Source organism: Corvus moneduloides, chromosome 3 (assembly GCF_009650955.1).
Source record: "Corvus moneduloides isolate bCorMon1 chromosome 3, bCorMon1.pri, whole genome shotgun sequence".
Taxonomy (NCBI): domain Eukaryota; kingdom Metazoa; phylum Chordata; class Aves; order Passeriformes; family Corvidae; genus Corvus; species Corvus moneduloides.
The window spans coordinates 110,399,995-110,416,381 of NC_045478.1; the positions used below are offsets into that span (position 1 = coordinate 110,399,995).

The window sequence follows — 16,387 nt, forward strand, 5'->3', positions numbered from 1 at the left end:
TGAACACAGAGAATGCAGAATTTATGGGCCCCAAGGACATTCAGCAGAAGTCCCAAGATAAGGCAGAGGCTAATAAAGACCGCCCAGTGACTGTGCTGAGTCAGCTCTGCCTGGGTAAAAGGTAATTCTGGCAGGGGCAGATCACAACCTCCAGCTGAGAACCCACCTCAGACCAAGAGAAAGCCTGAGCATGCAGACTAACAGCGTGAGAAGAGAGAGAACCATTAGGCAATAGTAGAATACTAATTAGTAAGAGAACTACGTAACTTGTAGCCAATGAGCACGAATTGCTTTGTTTGCTGAAATGTATAAATAGTAAAAAGTTTTGGTAGTTGGTGTGCTTGATTGGTGGAATACCACAGAGGACCCAGGCTTGTGCAACTCTGAAATAAATAATCAATGTCTCTCTCGGGTGTGTACTTACTGGCTTGTTCACCTACTTTTGTGGATAAAAGTAGCACTGTAATCAGAGCAAAACCCTAAACACTTCCCTAATGCCAATATTTATTCCAAGCATCGCAGGATGAAGCACTAACAACTTTAATAGTGTAATTCAAACTATGAGACACCAATGGTGCTGGAAAAGAAGTACCTAAAAAGAGTCTCTCCTAGAAGAGAGACTTCAGCGTCCACAGAACACAGCCCCGGACCGAGCCCGGCCCTGCAGGGCGCTGGGGACCTGCCAAGGGCTTTCCCCTTGCGGCTGTTCACCTCCTGCCTGCCTGTGGGATTGTTAATGGTGCAGGAAGCAGCCGGGGCAGGAAGGGTCAGCAAAGGCTTCAGCTGCGTGCCAGCCGCAGCTTTTGCCTCTCGGCCTTAGTTTATCCCGAGCCATTCCCTCGCTAAGTGCGCTTTGGCATCAGGCAGCGCGCGGGGCGCCTCAGTACGGTGGCCGGGAGGGGGCGCGGGCCCGTCATGGCGGCGGCGGTGGTGGCGGCCGGCCGGGCGTGTGCCCGCGGTGCGCTCCGAGCGGCCTGGCGAGGTGATGGGGCAGCGCGGGGGGCCGGGGGAGCCTCCGCGGGGAGGGCGGCGGTCACCGGCCCGGGCAGGAGCCGCGGGAGGCGGGGGGTTTCCCCGCAGGGCGAGGGGAGCGCGCTGAGTGTGCACACCCGGACATCCATCCATGTGCGCATCCATACATCCATGTGCGCATCCATACATCCACGTGCGCATCCATACGTCCGCGTGTGCGTGCACGGCAGCACGGGCGAGGGGTTTGCCGTGTCTCTGCTGCCTTCCTATGGATCTGAGGTGTGACCTGGTGAGAGCAGCCCCTGGTGCTCCCTTGCTCCGGGGTTTCGCCGTAGGGTTGCTGCGGGATCAGGGAAATGAGGAGCATTGCCGTGATCCCCAGGCGGCTGGTCCTTGGCAGAGTGGGGGTCTGTACATCCGTGAATTTGAGTTTTATGAGCCCTTGCAGTGATTTTCCCTCCATTTTGTTAATTCCAGCGTAGGAAAAGTGCTTTGGGGTGTGTTGAACTCAGCTGCACCTGTGACACTTTGCAGTGGCTGCTGTGGCACAGCATTAAATGGCCAGTGGTGAACTCCAGACCAGCACACAGCCAGGTGGGGGCTGCTTGTGCGTGGATCAGAACATTCCACAGCTGCACACATTCCCGTGGCAGTTCTATCACTCTGGCTCCTACAAGAGCTGCATAACAATTCAGTGTTGTATCTCAGCAATGCCCACGGGACTTTCTAAACAAGTGTCAGGTTTTTTGAAAGCTTGCATTTTGCCAAGTAGTCTCACCCTAGTTGCTCTTGCATGTGTTATTCTTCTCCAGGACAGGAAATGTGATAAATACTGGATAAAATAAATATGTGCTTCAGATCATAAGTGGAGTTTAGGTGTGCAGATCTTACTCATCCTTACAGGGTGGTGGGCAGGGCAGCTGTGCCTTTGGATCAGTCGCCCTTATCCCATCAGAGTAACTTAAGTAACATCTGCCTTGAGATGATGAAGTGACATCGTTACTCAAATTATAGTTTTCTTCCCATTCTTTCTCCTCGTTGTGGACATTTTTTAGTCAATAGGAATCCAAGTTTGTTTTCTCTAATTTTTCTGTAATTTTTCTTAAATTAAAAATTTTCTGGTTTTTAATCCTCTTCAGTCACTTTTCAAAACTCAGCTGTATTATTTTTTTCCCAGCAGAGGTCAAAGTATACTTATAAGGAAGGGAAAACATTTTTGTCTTCTACAGTCCTCTAAAAGCTTTCTTGCCTTTCTTTCTTAAACAAAATCTAAGTAGTTAATGAATTTTGGGTCTCTTGTCATCCTCAGGGCAATCTATAATGAAGTGATGCCAAACTGTGATTAAAGCCTGAACATTAAGAGGGGCTTGAAAACAGGCCAATGGAGTTTCCTTAGTGGAGGGAAGCATTTTCACACTCTAGTCACAAATATATCCCTAAAAAACCCCAACCATTTCTTGCAGGTAAACCAGGAAAAATCAAAGGCTGCAACAGCTTCTTAATAATTAATAATTAAAATCACTCTATCAGCAATATGCTCGAAGCCTTCTAGCCTTCTTCTCTTTGTGGCATTTTCTGTTGCAGTGTTTTCCCTCCCACGTTCTGCTTTGCACTTCAAGACAAAAGGTTCTGATTCCCTTTGAAAATCACTGGTTTTTCTCCTGGTGTGTATATTTGCAGGGAATACCATGTTAAGAAGGATTTGTGCAGTATATAAACACCTGTCTGTCTTTGTTCCCAGGGTTTGCTTCTGTGCCAGTGAAAGGGGGTTGCAGTTCCTACTCTAGCCTGGCATGGGCTTTCCAGACACGGTGTTCCCTCTCTGCCCCCTGGACTGGGACAGTCGAGCAGTGCAGGAAAAGCAGTTTCTTCAATACATGTAAGTCTTGAGTTGGATAAAAATTATTAACTGTAGTAAACAGAAGAGGAAAGGAAAATACTGCTTTGGAGAGATACAGTCTTGAAAATCAGTGTATCCTGACTTTTTTGTATCTCCTGAGATTTCAGTTGCAGCTATAGGTGTTGACAGAAGTGCATGCACAAAACCAGTTTATTATCTTGTAATAGCAAACAAGGGTTTGCTTTTTGTCACAGTGAATCCATCTAATATATGTCACTGGATGGGAGGGGGAAGCATCTTCCCCCTCTGTTTCCTTTCTCCTTTATTGAGAGTATAAATTGTGTGTTTATCATCTGAATTATTTCTGAGCCACAGGCAAGGCGTGCTGTTCAAGCTGTGCTGCCTCAGAAATGAAATTACTGAAATGCAAGAACGTGTTACACAGAAGCTGCTGGTGGCATCCTGCAGATTGTCTGGTCGGGTGCAGTGTTTTCCTCCAGTCCTCAAAGGAATTATACCCGTGCTTAACATAACTGAGGAATGATGGCTGCTTAAATGCACACTCAGGACTGTGAGCTGAGGTAACTGAGGGGCTTTTTCACCTGCTTTGTGGTTCCTTATCCTATCCCACAGGGGAAGAGAAGACATGGTAAGGACATAATCTCTGGCAGGGATAACTGCAGCAATGGGAGAGTCAAAGTTTGATTGTTTATAATCCATAGAATTTAAGAGCTCTGCAAAATCAGGTTTTCAGAACTGGTGGTCTGTTCCTATTCTCAACATCTGAGTGACAGAATGTGTTTGTTTTCTCTACATCTGCTAAAGACGGGGTTAAACAGTCAGGCTGCGCTTGCTGCTCATCTTATCCAGTAAATTTTGACCAAGTAATTGAGGGTAGAGCGGTCTCCGAAGACTTGGCAAAGGCTGCAGTGTGAACTGCAGGCTCTGCATGGAAAAGGCTTTCTAAGGACGCCACCTGCAGGAAAAACTCATTTAGGGAAGCAGCAACAGGATCAGAATATGTAAGAAGCCACGCACTGTTGTTATTTTGTTTATCTTAAATTTAACGTGTAGCACCACAAGTGATTGCAATGTGATTGCAATTTGTAGGTTAGATTGTTTCATTAATTAGGTTTGTATTCATATTCTCAAGCTCTAGATGAGCTCTGTTTTACCAGGAACTTTCCCAGATGTCTGATTAAATGACTGAATTAAAAATATTTGCTGGGATGGCATCTGTGTTGTTTAGTAAAATTTTATATATTTAGGCAAACTACCTAAAACTATTGGCTTATTTAATAAGGTGTAACAACCTGGAAAAAATAAAGTGTACCTCCTTTATGTCTTCAGCAGAGACAGTAGCCATGAGATTCAGAAGACTCAGGGTTTTGTGTATCAAAGTACAATTATTCTAAGAACAGTTCCTCTTACAGAAATAAAAAGTAAAATCTTCAGAATTCAGATGAAGTGGATACAAACAGTATAAATCACTCAAATCCTTAGCAGGACAGTTGCTTGAGAAGTGGTAACATTTAAAATGCAGATATGACCATTTAATGTGAAATAGTTGTCAAGTGAGATGTCAGCCAAGTGACGGGGTTTGTGACTGAGAAAGGTGACTGGATTTTTCTAGCTCGTTTGTGAATGCTTAATTATCTTCCATCATACCTTGGATAATATTACTATGCCCTTGTTAGTAGGGTCATCTATACCTTCAACATCTTTTTAATCGTTTAACTGGTTTAAATAGAAGGAATTAATTTAAATCAGAGGAATTGCAATTATCCTAGGCAGTCTCTGATCCTTACCCAGATAGTTGTCTCCTGCAACTCTGACACAAAAGCATACACAGGGATTTATTCTTGTCCTATGACATATTTCAGTGAGTTTTTAATGAAGTAATGTAAAATTATCTTCTCATTCCAGGCTAATTCTTTCCCCTTTCCACCCTCCTGACCATGGGAAGCAGTTCAGGTTTCATTTACTGGTTTGGCTGTCTCCCAGCCTTAGGAGTTGTCTTTGACCCCAAAGGCGTCCAAATCAGCATGGTTTTCTCAACATCTGTTATGTATCCAAGTGCACGTGAGAATGAAGAGTTTTTATTTGATACTGGGACTATATAAAAATTACACTGTCCTACTCACACTGTGAATTCCATTAGCTACCCTTGGGAGCCAGTCATGGAATCATGGAATGGCTTGGCTAGGAAGGGACCTTAAAGAGCATCTCGTTCCAAAGCCACTTCTGTGGCCAGGGACACCTTCCACTGCTCCTTGAGGCTGCTCTTAATTACATTTTATATCATGGTTTTGTAGACTTATGTGAGTTTTCTTTGGGTTAAACTGTTCATTTTGACAGCCATGTCTAACTCGATGATCAGAATTAAAAAACACTTGTTTCAATTTACAAAGAATTTTTCTTGAAGTATGAATGCTCCAGATAAATAATCACAGAGTTGTCTCTTGTCATTACCAGTGGTATCACAAGAAGAGTTTTGATGTTTCAGCATTAAGGATGTAAAGAGTCAAAACTGTTCAACTGCTGTTTTAAATTCTTTTTCCTTTTCCAAGAGAGTTGTCTGTGTATTGAAGAATAGTTGGTTAATTGTGTTTAGTCAGGAAAAAGGGGAGTGAATATAAAATGTCATATAGTTAATTGTACTTAGAGGGGCATTCTGTTGGGTTTTGATTTGTTATGATGCAGTATTACTTTTCAAAGGCATTCAGCCCCTGATTTTCATTTTGTTTTGAGGAACTGAACCGAGCCAAAGGTGTTTAGTTTGCAGACCTCACTGGAATCTCCCTTCTCCATATCCATCTGGTGACACTGAGGCATGATAGTTATTAAAAATTAAAGCTTTAATAATCAAAGCAACCTTCAAAAGATAGTAGCATTTACAACAACATATATTAGCTACATTTAAGGTCCTTGGTTTTTAATAAAACATTATAAAGAAAACAAAATACAGTTTCTCAGATGCTGGGCTTGTAGCTGGATTTATTCAGGGTTTGAATTGGGACTGACAATCAACCTGCCAATCCCACGTCCTCAGCTTCTGCTGACACTGTGACAAATTGCCAGTTTTAGAAAATGTGAAATTCTAATCTAAGTGCACTGTGAAAGTGTGCTCAGGGTTTGCAGTTAAGTAGAGTTATTCCCTGTGTGTGTATAGCAGTATGAATGCATCTTTTGGAATATTTTCCAGGTCTGAGGTTTTGTTGTACTATCAAGATGCAACAGATTTTTTTCTGGATTTTGAGGAAAATGCCCAAAACTTCCCCATGCTGCTATCTTGTGGGAAAAAATAATTAGACTATAGATGTCTTTTTCTGCCAACAAATTTGCAGACACACCTAAACAAAATTTTTATGCTATCCACATAATGGGAGCTTTTGCATTTTTTAACAATGTTATTAAATTGCTATGAATAGGTAGTAGCTCCAAGAGCTTCAGACTTGTATTAACATAACCGGAGGGCAGAAAATTTGGCAGTTGATGAGGGTTTTTTCCTGTTTCACTCCTGTGGAAACCCATCTAGCAGTGAGAAGTAGAACTGAGCTTAAATTTTCAGTGGAAACATTTCAGATATGTGCAGTTTTAACTTTCAGTCTGTGAACTTTTACCTAAAACTGTTTTATATCTGTCCTGAGGTACTAATCTCTTAAATGGCCTCATGTTCATTTTTATGGTGTTGCAGTAGTCCTTGTCTTAGTGAGACATTTTCAGTGTCCAGATTCTTGCAGTTCTGCTGCTGGATACCCCAGTTAATGCTGTGTGACTCAGTAGTGGCTGTCTAGACTGAATGCTTCACAGTCTTCAGTACTTCCCAGGTTTCTATTAAGGCCCTGCAGAGCTCACAGATAATAAATACCCTTGGAAGATGGCATCTGAAGAGGGTGAAGGCAGAATTGCAAACAGGAGCATGCATTTTGCTTAAGCAGCCCCTTTTTTTTAAGGCCTCACTGGGGAGGTGGAGGTTTTTGTCTTCTTGTTATCTTTCAGCAGAGCTCAGTATCAGATATGCATCATACACTTCTATTTAAAAAGGCTGAGAGGGCTCTTTTGAGAAAGGGTCTCTTTCTTCGAAGAAAACAATGTTTTCAGTGTGGTGACTTAAGACACTTGAGAATAATCTGGCACTATATGTCATTTCTTATGGATCCTATAGATCCATGCTTTTCTGCTTGTGGACCAGGGTTAGATGGGGAGTCAAGACACTGATGTCACATGGTGGCAGACAGTTGAATTTCAGAGGTGAAGTGGCAAGAGCAGTTCTCATTTGGGATGAACACACTGATTTTGATGAGGCTGCTGTAGAATCTCACGTGTTATAAGTAATCCCTCTGGTATTAGCATGCCATTATTCCATTTTTCTCTCATTAATAAATCTCTTTGTATTATCATCTGCAGAATATTCCCTTTTGAATCATGGAGGAGAGGATCCAACCTAGAGGAGTTAAACATTTTCCATAAGTAACTTTAAAAAGCCTGAGTAGGTCTTGGAATTAAAGACTTCCTCTTTTAAAACTAAGGGGAAAATATATTAGAAGCATAACTTGTCAAGGATAACAGATGGTATGAACTGAGTTGACAGTTTTTGAACATTATATGAGTTCAGCTGAAGATGATGAAGGTGTATAAAGTCAAACTCCATCTTTGTTTTGGATGGTTCACTGCTGTTGTTTTGGAAGTAGGTTTTTAATATAATTGTGAGAATTACTCCAGCCACTCAAAAGAACTGAGCTTGAAGTTGAATGTTAATGCATGCAATTGGAAGTGACATCTAAATGATTTGAGTCATGTTCAGCCACTGCAATGAGTTGTGGGTTTTGCTCTTAAGACAGCTGCTCTGTGTGTGGTTTTTCCTAGGACCTTTACCCTAAATGCCTTGTAGTTAAGGATACGGTTATTAGGCACATTTTGTAACATGGTGGAGAGAGAATATAAGACGTCATAAGGCCTAGATTTAAAAATACAGCTGAGCACTCCTTTTCCTGACCTAAGCTACTTAAATAGCAGTTCTTTGCCAAATCCTGGTTGGAGTGGTTCATGTAGCCTGTTCTGTGCCAGCCTCTGTCCTAGGAATCTTTTAAGTATGGATGCAAAAGGAGCTAGAAGCAGAATGTTGTTTTTTTGGAATGGTTTTTGTGAAAAAACAGAGAGATGTATATTCATGCAGAAAATGGGAGACCAAGGTTGAAATCCTTCAAATCAGGAAGTGTATGGGTCTCCAGTTTCCAGATGAGTGTGTTAAACTTCTGGATTAAGTTATTTAAGTTAAAGACCTGCATCCAAGAAGAAATGTCTCATTGTGGTCATTAAGCAGCTGTGTAGGGTCTGTGTAATTTATCATTAAATTTGTAATAGAATATGTAAGCAGCACATTCTCTGCTCTTTCATATTTCATATGCATGAAGCATTTTTTTCTAAATGCTGTGTTTGTTTGGAGATGGTGGCGAGTCCATTGGTGTCTGGAGAAGGAATGGGGTTGAAATACACCTTGTAAGATTTCATCTCTTAATGAAAGTATGTATTCCAAGCTGAAACCTGGAAGAGAATGTTAGTGATTGAAAAGACCTTACCTTAAGGTAATACAGCTGCACAAATGTGATGGTATTAGTGGACGACAGAGCACTGAAAGAAGCATGTTTATTATAACAAGTTCTTTAGTGTTTTTATTGTGTCAATAGTAATGTCTTTGTATCTCTGCTGCTGTGCTGCCACAGGCTGTTTGTCACCAAAAACCTTAGGAAAAGATTCCTTGTATTTGAAAGAAGTGAGCCTGCTTAGCTGTTTTACAAAATTGATTCTTTCTTCTCCTTTTACTCCCTTCAGTTTTCCAACTTACTGCTCTTTTTCTTTCTTTGTGTGCTCAGCAAGCTGTGAACTCATCTTGCAGGAGACAGAGAAATCTGATTTTAATCTCAGTTAATGAGTATCTAGGGTACTGTTTTCTGATGGGGGTTACAGGAAGTCTTTTAATACTTGTGGTTTACTGAGGTGTGGCCTAATATTCGTCTTATAAATACCTGTCTCATTTCTGATACTCAGGGATAATATAAAAAGACACAGTCCCAAATCCTTTCCAGAATATTACAAATATCTTTTGTGTAGATTCAGCAAAATGGAGTGATGTCACACAGATGTACCTCTGGTGGTTGTTAGTGATCAGCTTGCATAAAGCATGCTTTCAGCTCAATTCAGTAGTGGATCTTTTCCTAGTCTATAAAATAAAATCTTATAGATGACACTTTCCCCCCCACTCAGTAGCTATGTGCTTTTTGGTAACTTACTAAAAATGTGTAGTGGCTTTATTTTAAGTGGTTCTATTTTAGCTCTTGAGGAATGCATGCAACACCCCATTTTACAAAGGCAAAGTAAAATAAGCCCATAAATCATGAAGAGACTACATATCTGCTGTAGTGCCTTCATTCCATAATATCTCTACAAGTGTGAAAAGCAGTACAGTGATCCTCCTTTCTGTTTGGAGTTACTTCCTCCAATTCAAGACGTTTCTCCTGCCTGTGTATGTGCTCATTAATCACTTTGGTGCTTTGCTGCCAAGTCAGATTGACCTTTCTTACATGCAGATTTTTATTTTCTCCAGTGGTGTGTTGTCTGTCTGTCATAAGCAATGTCCCCACCACTGTAATCTTCCTGATGACAGCCTATCCCTTTCATATTCCATTCTTGTCACTTCATCTTAAAATCAGCGTGATACCTCCATCTTATAAAGAACTCAGCTCTGCAGCTTGCAGGCTTCTGATGTGTTTCATTAAATGCAGCTGCTTTCCAAACACATGATGCTGTTATTATAGGCTGATTAGATGAACTGCACTTTGGGACCAAATGTGATGTTTTCATCTGGTTCTAATTTTGTCAGAATTTGTGCAGTGCTTGAGGCCAAAGCTTGACTCGGCCTGACCTCTTCTTCATGGATCTGTTGGCATTGAATGGTCTCCTTTGGTGCAAGACAATGTCCTTACTCTGTGACCTTTGCTACTTTCCTCTATTGGAATTAAAGTGATCTGATTGTAGATATATTTGGAGTGCAGCTCAAAGTGCAGGATTTTTTTGGAGTGTATTACAAGCTCCAGATCTGCTCTTAACTGCTTGTTGCTGCCCCTCTACAGCCTCCTTTGTAGCTGTTAGGACCCTTTGTGAGGTCACCCAAACTGCAGATTCAGGAACTGTTCCAGCTAAAAAATAGCCTTGCAGAAAAAAATGTAAGTACCTTTATTGTAATTCCATGTTTCCAGGCTAGCAGGATTATAATCTGTAAAAAGGAATTGCTAGTTACACAGTGTTTTCTGAATAAGCTAAGAAGCTTAACAGGATTGATGATCAGCCTTGCACCTAATGGAGCAGCCACATAGTTCACTTAAGAGCATGAATTTACTGAATCATGCATTACCTACTTACTTTAATTTTTTTTTTCCCCTGAAAAAAAATTTGGTAAGGAGGTAATGCATTTTTATGTAAGTTTTTATTGGTTTTGGTGGGGTTTTTTGTTGTTTTTTTCCCCGCCCCCACATTTAGCTCACAGCTACATGCATCAGTGTGTTGTAATCAGCTGGAAGGTATTTTAGTGGCTGACAGTTCAGACACTGGTTTCAAGCCATTTGATACAGCTGCTGTTTGTGGGATTTTTTTTTTTTAAACTCCTAAATCTCTGGACATTGGGGTTCACTTTAATGTCTAGAAAAGAGCATGTAATTTCAGACAAAAATTTCTTTTTTACAGGGACTAAAGCCTACCCAGGAGCAACTTCAGTTCTTGCCTCACAGCATATAAGAAGTGTGATAAACTTTGCTGTTATCCATGGGGATTTCTACTTGTCTATAGTACACAGATTTCCACTTGTCTGCAAAAGAACCAAAATTCCTGTTACATGTTTTGCTTTGTTGTAGTGTTCATACACCTTGTTTTTTGGGTATGTAGTAACTTTGGAGGCCACTCTGCTCTTGGCTGTCTTAAGGTAATACTATTTTGTACTCCCTGGACTTGCAGAGTTGTGTGTCCTTGCTTTCCAGTGTGCTGAGCTTTGATTGCTGGATTCAGGATTCTCAAAAAGGAATCAGTTAAGCTTCCCGCTTTGGGAAAGATATTTGTGTGAATAGGTGTATGTGTCAAACTCTTGGAAGAACCACCTTGGCGCCTTAAACAAAGAATACAAAAATAAACCTGGGCACTAAGTGGTACCTCTGGGCATCCTGGATAGTTTCTGTCCCTCGCTGTGTTGTCAGCATGGCAGAGCTGCCCCAGTTCCAAAGCATTTGCCAGTCTGTGGGGCAGGATCTCTCACGTGCATTAATCTGAAAAGAATGGATTGCTGATGGGAAGTGGTAGTGATTCTATGGTTATTTTAATTCCCTTGGTTAAAAGTGTTTACTGACTTTTTTTGTCTATTTTAAATAAACAAAATTTTCAGTTTCTAGTCAGAGAACACAAGATTTACACTGCCATAGTAACATTGCCCCTGGGTCAAGCACATAATAACATTAATCTGCAAGCAGAACAATGGTGATGCTTCTGTATTCTGGCCAGAGAGATGGGCAGGGAAGAACCTCCTGAAGTTCAGCAAGGGCAAGTGCAGGGTCCTGCACCTGGGGAGGAGCAGCCCCAGGCACCAGCACAGGCTGGGGGTGACCTGCTGGGAAGCAGCTCTGGGAAGGAGGACCTGGGGGTGCTGGTGCACAACAAGCTGTCCATGGGCCAGCAGTGCCCTTGTGGCCCAGTCCCAATGGCATCCTGGGCTGCATTAGGAAGAGCATTGCCAGCTGGTCAGGGAGGTGATCCTGCCCCTCTACCCAGCCCTGGTGAGGCACATCTGGAGTGCTGTGTCCAGTTCTGGGCTCCTCAGGACAAGAGAGACAAGGAGCTCCTGGAGAGGGTCCAGCAGAGGGTGGCAAACGATGAAGGGACTGGAGCCCCTCCCTTCTGAGGAAAGGCTGAGGGAGCTGGGCCTGTTCAGGCTGGAGAAGAGACACTGAGAGGGAACCTCATCCGTGTGTGTCAGTGTCTGCAGGGAGGGCTCAGAGGATGGACCAGGCTCTGCTCGGCGGTGCCGGGCAATGGGACAAGAGGCAGCGGGCAGGAACTGAGGCACAGGAAGTTCCACCTGACCATGAGGAAGAGGTTCCTCACTGAGCAGTGCCCGAGCACTGGGACAGATTGCCCAGAGAGGCTGTGGAGCCTCCCTCACTGGAGATGTTCAAGAACCATCTGGATGCAATCCTGGGCCATGTGCTCTAGGATGACTCTGCTTGAGCAGGGAGGTTGGACCAGGTGACCCACGGCGGTCTCTTCCAACCTGACCCACCCTGGGATTCTGGGAAATACTGTCTATGGTGTCTTTTCACATAATCACTTTCTTTTTGGTGTAGGTTTTTTTTGTCTAAGCTGCTGTGGTATCCTCTATTGCCATCAGTGGTTTGCAGTGAATGGTGGTTTGCAGTTAACTATTGAATAGGTGTTTCCTATGTCTTGCTCTCCTGTGCTGGGTGAGGCACCAAGGCAATGCTTGAAGCACCACAGCCACTGCCTGAGGAGGCCTGACAGAGCCAGAGCTCTGATGATGCTGTTAAAAGTGTTTTGCATTCCTTCCTCCTTACATTCCTTCCCACTTACACAAGCAGTAAGGGGGACGTATTTTCAGAACATGTGAACAGCAGCAGGTTTATGTTTTGGTTAACATTTTGTGTTTTGTGACCTTTTAAAGCAGGCCTTTTTAGGGGTGATTCAAGTTGACTGCCACTGATCAGTGTCCTTGGATAAGTGCTTCAAGGTATTGCTGCTCTGAGTTACGAAATTAATGCCTTACTTGTTAGGAATATTTATCTTTAAATCAATTCTGAAAAACCGTGTTAAAAACAGGCACTTGGCTGTGTGCCTCTCTCAGTGCAGTAATGAGGAGTAGAGGCACATCTTTGCACCAAATACATATGCACAGAGTAGGAAATTACTTTCTTGGCAAGGCAGTAATCCTACAGTTTAAATTCCAGCAAAGCAAAGATCAAGCAAGTTTCAAGTTTGGGGTTATTTTTTGTTCAGCTTCAGTTTCCAGTGTAATCTGTACTTGAACATTACTTATGGGAGTTGGTTTTTTTTTTATTTCAGTGACAGCTGATCAGCTGTGGAAAGGAGCTTTGGCAGAGACTGGCGTGGGAGTAAAGAAAGGAAGAGGAAAGAAAAGAAAGAAAAAGCTAAGGAAGAATCTCAATAGAGGCCAGGAGATTGGTGAAGGTAGATTCACATATAGAAAGCTGATGGTTTTGTGTATAGTGTTTCTTGATTTCATAAGTGGACAATTTTTTTTTCCTTTCTGTGATGTCAGAACTGCTTGTGATATTTTTGTCTTTAAACAAAAAAATCTTGACATGATTATTTAATGTTGGCTTTGCATTTTTAGATATAAATTCTGCATCATACAATGCATTTGAAATATTTTTGTCTTCAAACAAAAAATCTTAATATGATTATTTAATGTTGGTTTTGCTTTTTCAGATATAAATTCTGCATCATACAGTGCATTTGAAATATAAGAGAATTTTCCATTTTGTTGCATTTTGCGTCCTAATTTGGAACAAAGCATAATTTTTCTCTGTTATTTTTAAGGACCTTCTGGTTTCCTCTGGCCTGGTCTTAATGCTCCTGTGTTGCAAACTGGGAAAGTCCAGGAAGTTGCCCAGCGAAAAAAAGAAGAACGAGAGAGAATTCAGTCTGAAATTATTCATCACAGAGATACATGGGAGAAGAAAAGGAAAATAAAAATTAAGAGGGAGGGAGGATGGAGTGGAAAGTGTTGGGGAGGTATCCTTCTGGATCCTCCTGACCCTGGTCCTAATGGAGGTAAGAAAACCAGTTATCTTCTTCCTCTCCCTTAGCTTTTCTGAGGGCGGGCTTGGAGAAAGCGAGATCCAGACTTTTTCTGTGACTGAAAATTGGTTTTATACTTCTCTGTTCCATGCCCACACACAAGCCAGCTAAATCAAAGAGCAGGTACTGCTAACAACAGTGAAATTTGTTAAAACATTGCTTAATTTCCTGTAGCTGTTAGACTGTTCTGTTATAGACTGTATGATTTTATGTGATATTACAGAGTACTGTGTTATGTCACAGACTGTTCCAGGAGTCTTGAAGGATGGAAATGTTTTTCTGTGTCCAGCATCAATTGTCTTGAGTATGAAATATAGTCATGGCTTTTTTATAGTTTCTTAAAGGATTCTGTGGGATAAATCAGTCTTGTTTTTAATTCTAGTTCAAATAATGAAATAGGGTTAAAGATTATGTAGTTTGAATGTAGATTTTAGAAGCTGCAATAAATACCATAGTAATGATAATAACTATAAAATTACTTATTTATTTCCTAAGTAGTTCAGTATAGTGAAACCAGAGGTCCTATATGTAGAGCAGAGAGGTGACTTCTTTTACAATGCTGTTATTCAGACCACTAGAAATTCTATAGTAGCTTTTATATTTAGAAGCCTAATCTTTTTCAACTAGTTAAACATGAAAAAGACATGTCAACTCCTGTTGGGCTGAGTTTTTATTGTGAAACTCTGCTTATTGGCATCTTTCAGTACACTTCTGTAGTAAGAGGGGCTATGAAAGACAGGTGGTATTTTCTAGCACTGCTTGCATTTCATTTTATTACCTTAAGAGCAAATATTCCATGGAAGGCAGTGATGCGACAGTGGACTTGGCCAGCTATCATTGAATCTGTCAAGGTAAAACCAGGAGATTTGAGAGATTAATTGTTCCAAATTCCCCATAAGTCAGTGGTGGAACGTGGAGCAAGTCAAGAAAATGCCATGGTTCTAGTTCCATGCTGTGGACACAAGACTGTGTTGAGTTTATACCACTAAAAGAAGTGACAGCTGTTGTAAACAATGTTTATGCATTTGTTAACTTTACCTTCTGGTGTTTTCCTTGATTATGCTTTTGGCTGGTGCTGTTGATGTAGATTACTTGCATTAAAGTTGGCTGTGTGGAGGCTGTTCTAGTAAGGTCAAGTTCTGCCAAAAAGAGGAAAGGGCACTGCAATCAAAATAGGAAAATGAAGCTGTCAGCTTGTATTATGAATGTGTTTGAGAAAAAGCAGCTTCTGATTAGCATGCACTGATTTCCTTTTAATCTGTTAAAAATGTTGGGGATTTTCAGGCCCCCGTAGTTCTTCCAGCATCTTTTTATTCAGAGGATTAATGATTTTGCAGGGGAATGGGGACATTCACTGTATGCAAAGTCAAGGTGATAGGAAGAACAGACCTGAAACTGCCAAACCCAATGAATCCTTTTGGCCTGAGACTGTGGCATGACTGGATTCCCTGGTGTCACTTACTGTGCTAGCTAGGAGTAGAGAAAGAGCAGTATTTTCCACTTATAGAATTCCTTTTCTCCCGAGTTTACAGTGTTTCTTTAGCAACTGAAGAGCTTCAGAGGGAGCAGAGGGTGCCTGTTGGGATTTGTATCCTTACTGTGAGCTAGAAATCTGCTTTGTGTAGACTGACAGATCTCTAAACTGTGCCAAGATGATTGTGTTTATAACCATCTTGGAGGTTGTGTGTAAATGATAAAGCAATGCTTGGTGAAGGACTGAGGCCCCAGTTCTACACCATTCCATGGTTTTAAGCTTTTCTCCAGAATCTCACTGTAACTACACCAAATAATGGTCTTCTGTGTTACACTGAAATGCTTGTGTTCATGGAATACGTTGGAAAAGCAAGAGTTTGTAAGGGCTAAATGATTCATGGTTATTTGAAGTGGTTGTGTATTGTTTTGTTTCATGCTCCCCCTCCCCTTTCTGGAATTTCACAAAAGTGTGGATCAAGAAGTACTTGCAGTATCATAGAATCAAAGAACAGGTTGAGTCAGAAGGGACTTTTTACAGGTCATCTAGTCCAAACCCCAAATTTCTTGGAATCCCTGTTGGTTGTACAATATTCTGAAGAATATTGGATAATACTTTAGTCAAAATGGAAGTTGACCCATCTGGTGATTTTAATGATTTACAGCTTTTGCTTTGTATGTATGAAATTTGAGGTTTATTTGCAATTTTAGAGCAGTGTTTAGGGAAGAACACAGTTCACATTGCTGATTCAAATTGTTCTTGTCTTACCTTTTCTATGTGTTGCTGAGACTGCTTTATAAATTACAGTTCCATAGAGGTTGTGTCCTTCTTAAGTGGTACCCACTACAGGAGGATGTGCTGGTAAAGAAGTAACACAAGGAAATGTAACATCCTGTTCTTCTCCCAACAGAAACTTACGAAGATTTTGAAGCAAGAGTCATCGAGGTAAGCATTGCAAACCTTCTCAGGGACTTAAAAAAATTATCACTACTTTATATTGACCATGCAATTATTTAGCAAGTCTTTACTAAGTCAGTATTACAGCAGCAGGAATGAGTCTGGTTTTCTATTTCAGCTGCATGACTTGTACAAGCATAACCTGTGAGAAAGTGAATTACTTTGTCTATTTAATTGAGAGAGAAGGGTTATAAGAAACATTTTTCTTAACAAAATAGCCTGATTCATAACAGCTCCTTGTCTGAAGGTTAAAAGAATAATCAGGCAAG

The 16,387-nt window shown here is 41.3% G+C and overlaps 1 protein-coding gene across 3 annotated transcripts in view; it reads left to right on the forward strand.

Annotated features, from left to right (window-relative positions):
* The first annotated feature begins 882 nt into the window (after positions 1-882).
* Positions 883-16,387, forward strand: part of MRPS5 (mitochondrial ribosomal protein S5) — a 28,394-nt gene continuing 12,889 nt past the window's right edge. For 2 of the 3 annotated variants that reach the window (XM_032103468.1, XM_032103470.1), the window contains exons 1-5: positions 883-982; positions 2,714-2,851; positions 12,932-13,057; positions 13,430-13,663; positions 16,072-16,106. In XM_032103468.1, coding sequence (XP_031959359.1) covers positions 916-982; positions 2,714-2,851; positions 12,932-13,057; positions 13,430-13,663; positions 16,072-16,106 — 600 coding nt within the window. In that variant the 5' untranslated portion in view covers positions 883-915. Of the gene's footprint in view, positions 983-1,415; positions 1,567-2,713; positions 2,852-12,931; positions 13,058-13,429; positions 13,664-16,071; positions 16,107-16,387 lie in introns of those variants that run through there. The other variant, XM_032103469.1, reaches the window with a different exon arrangement.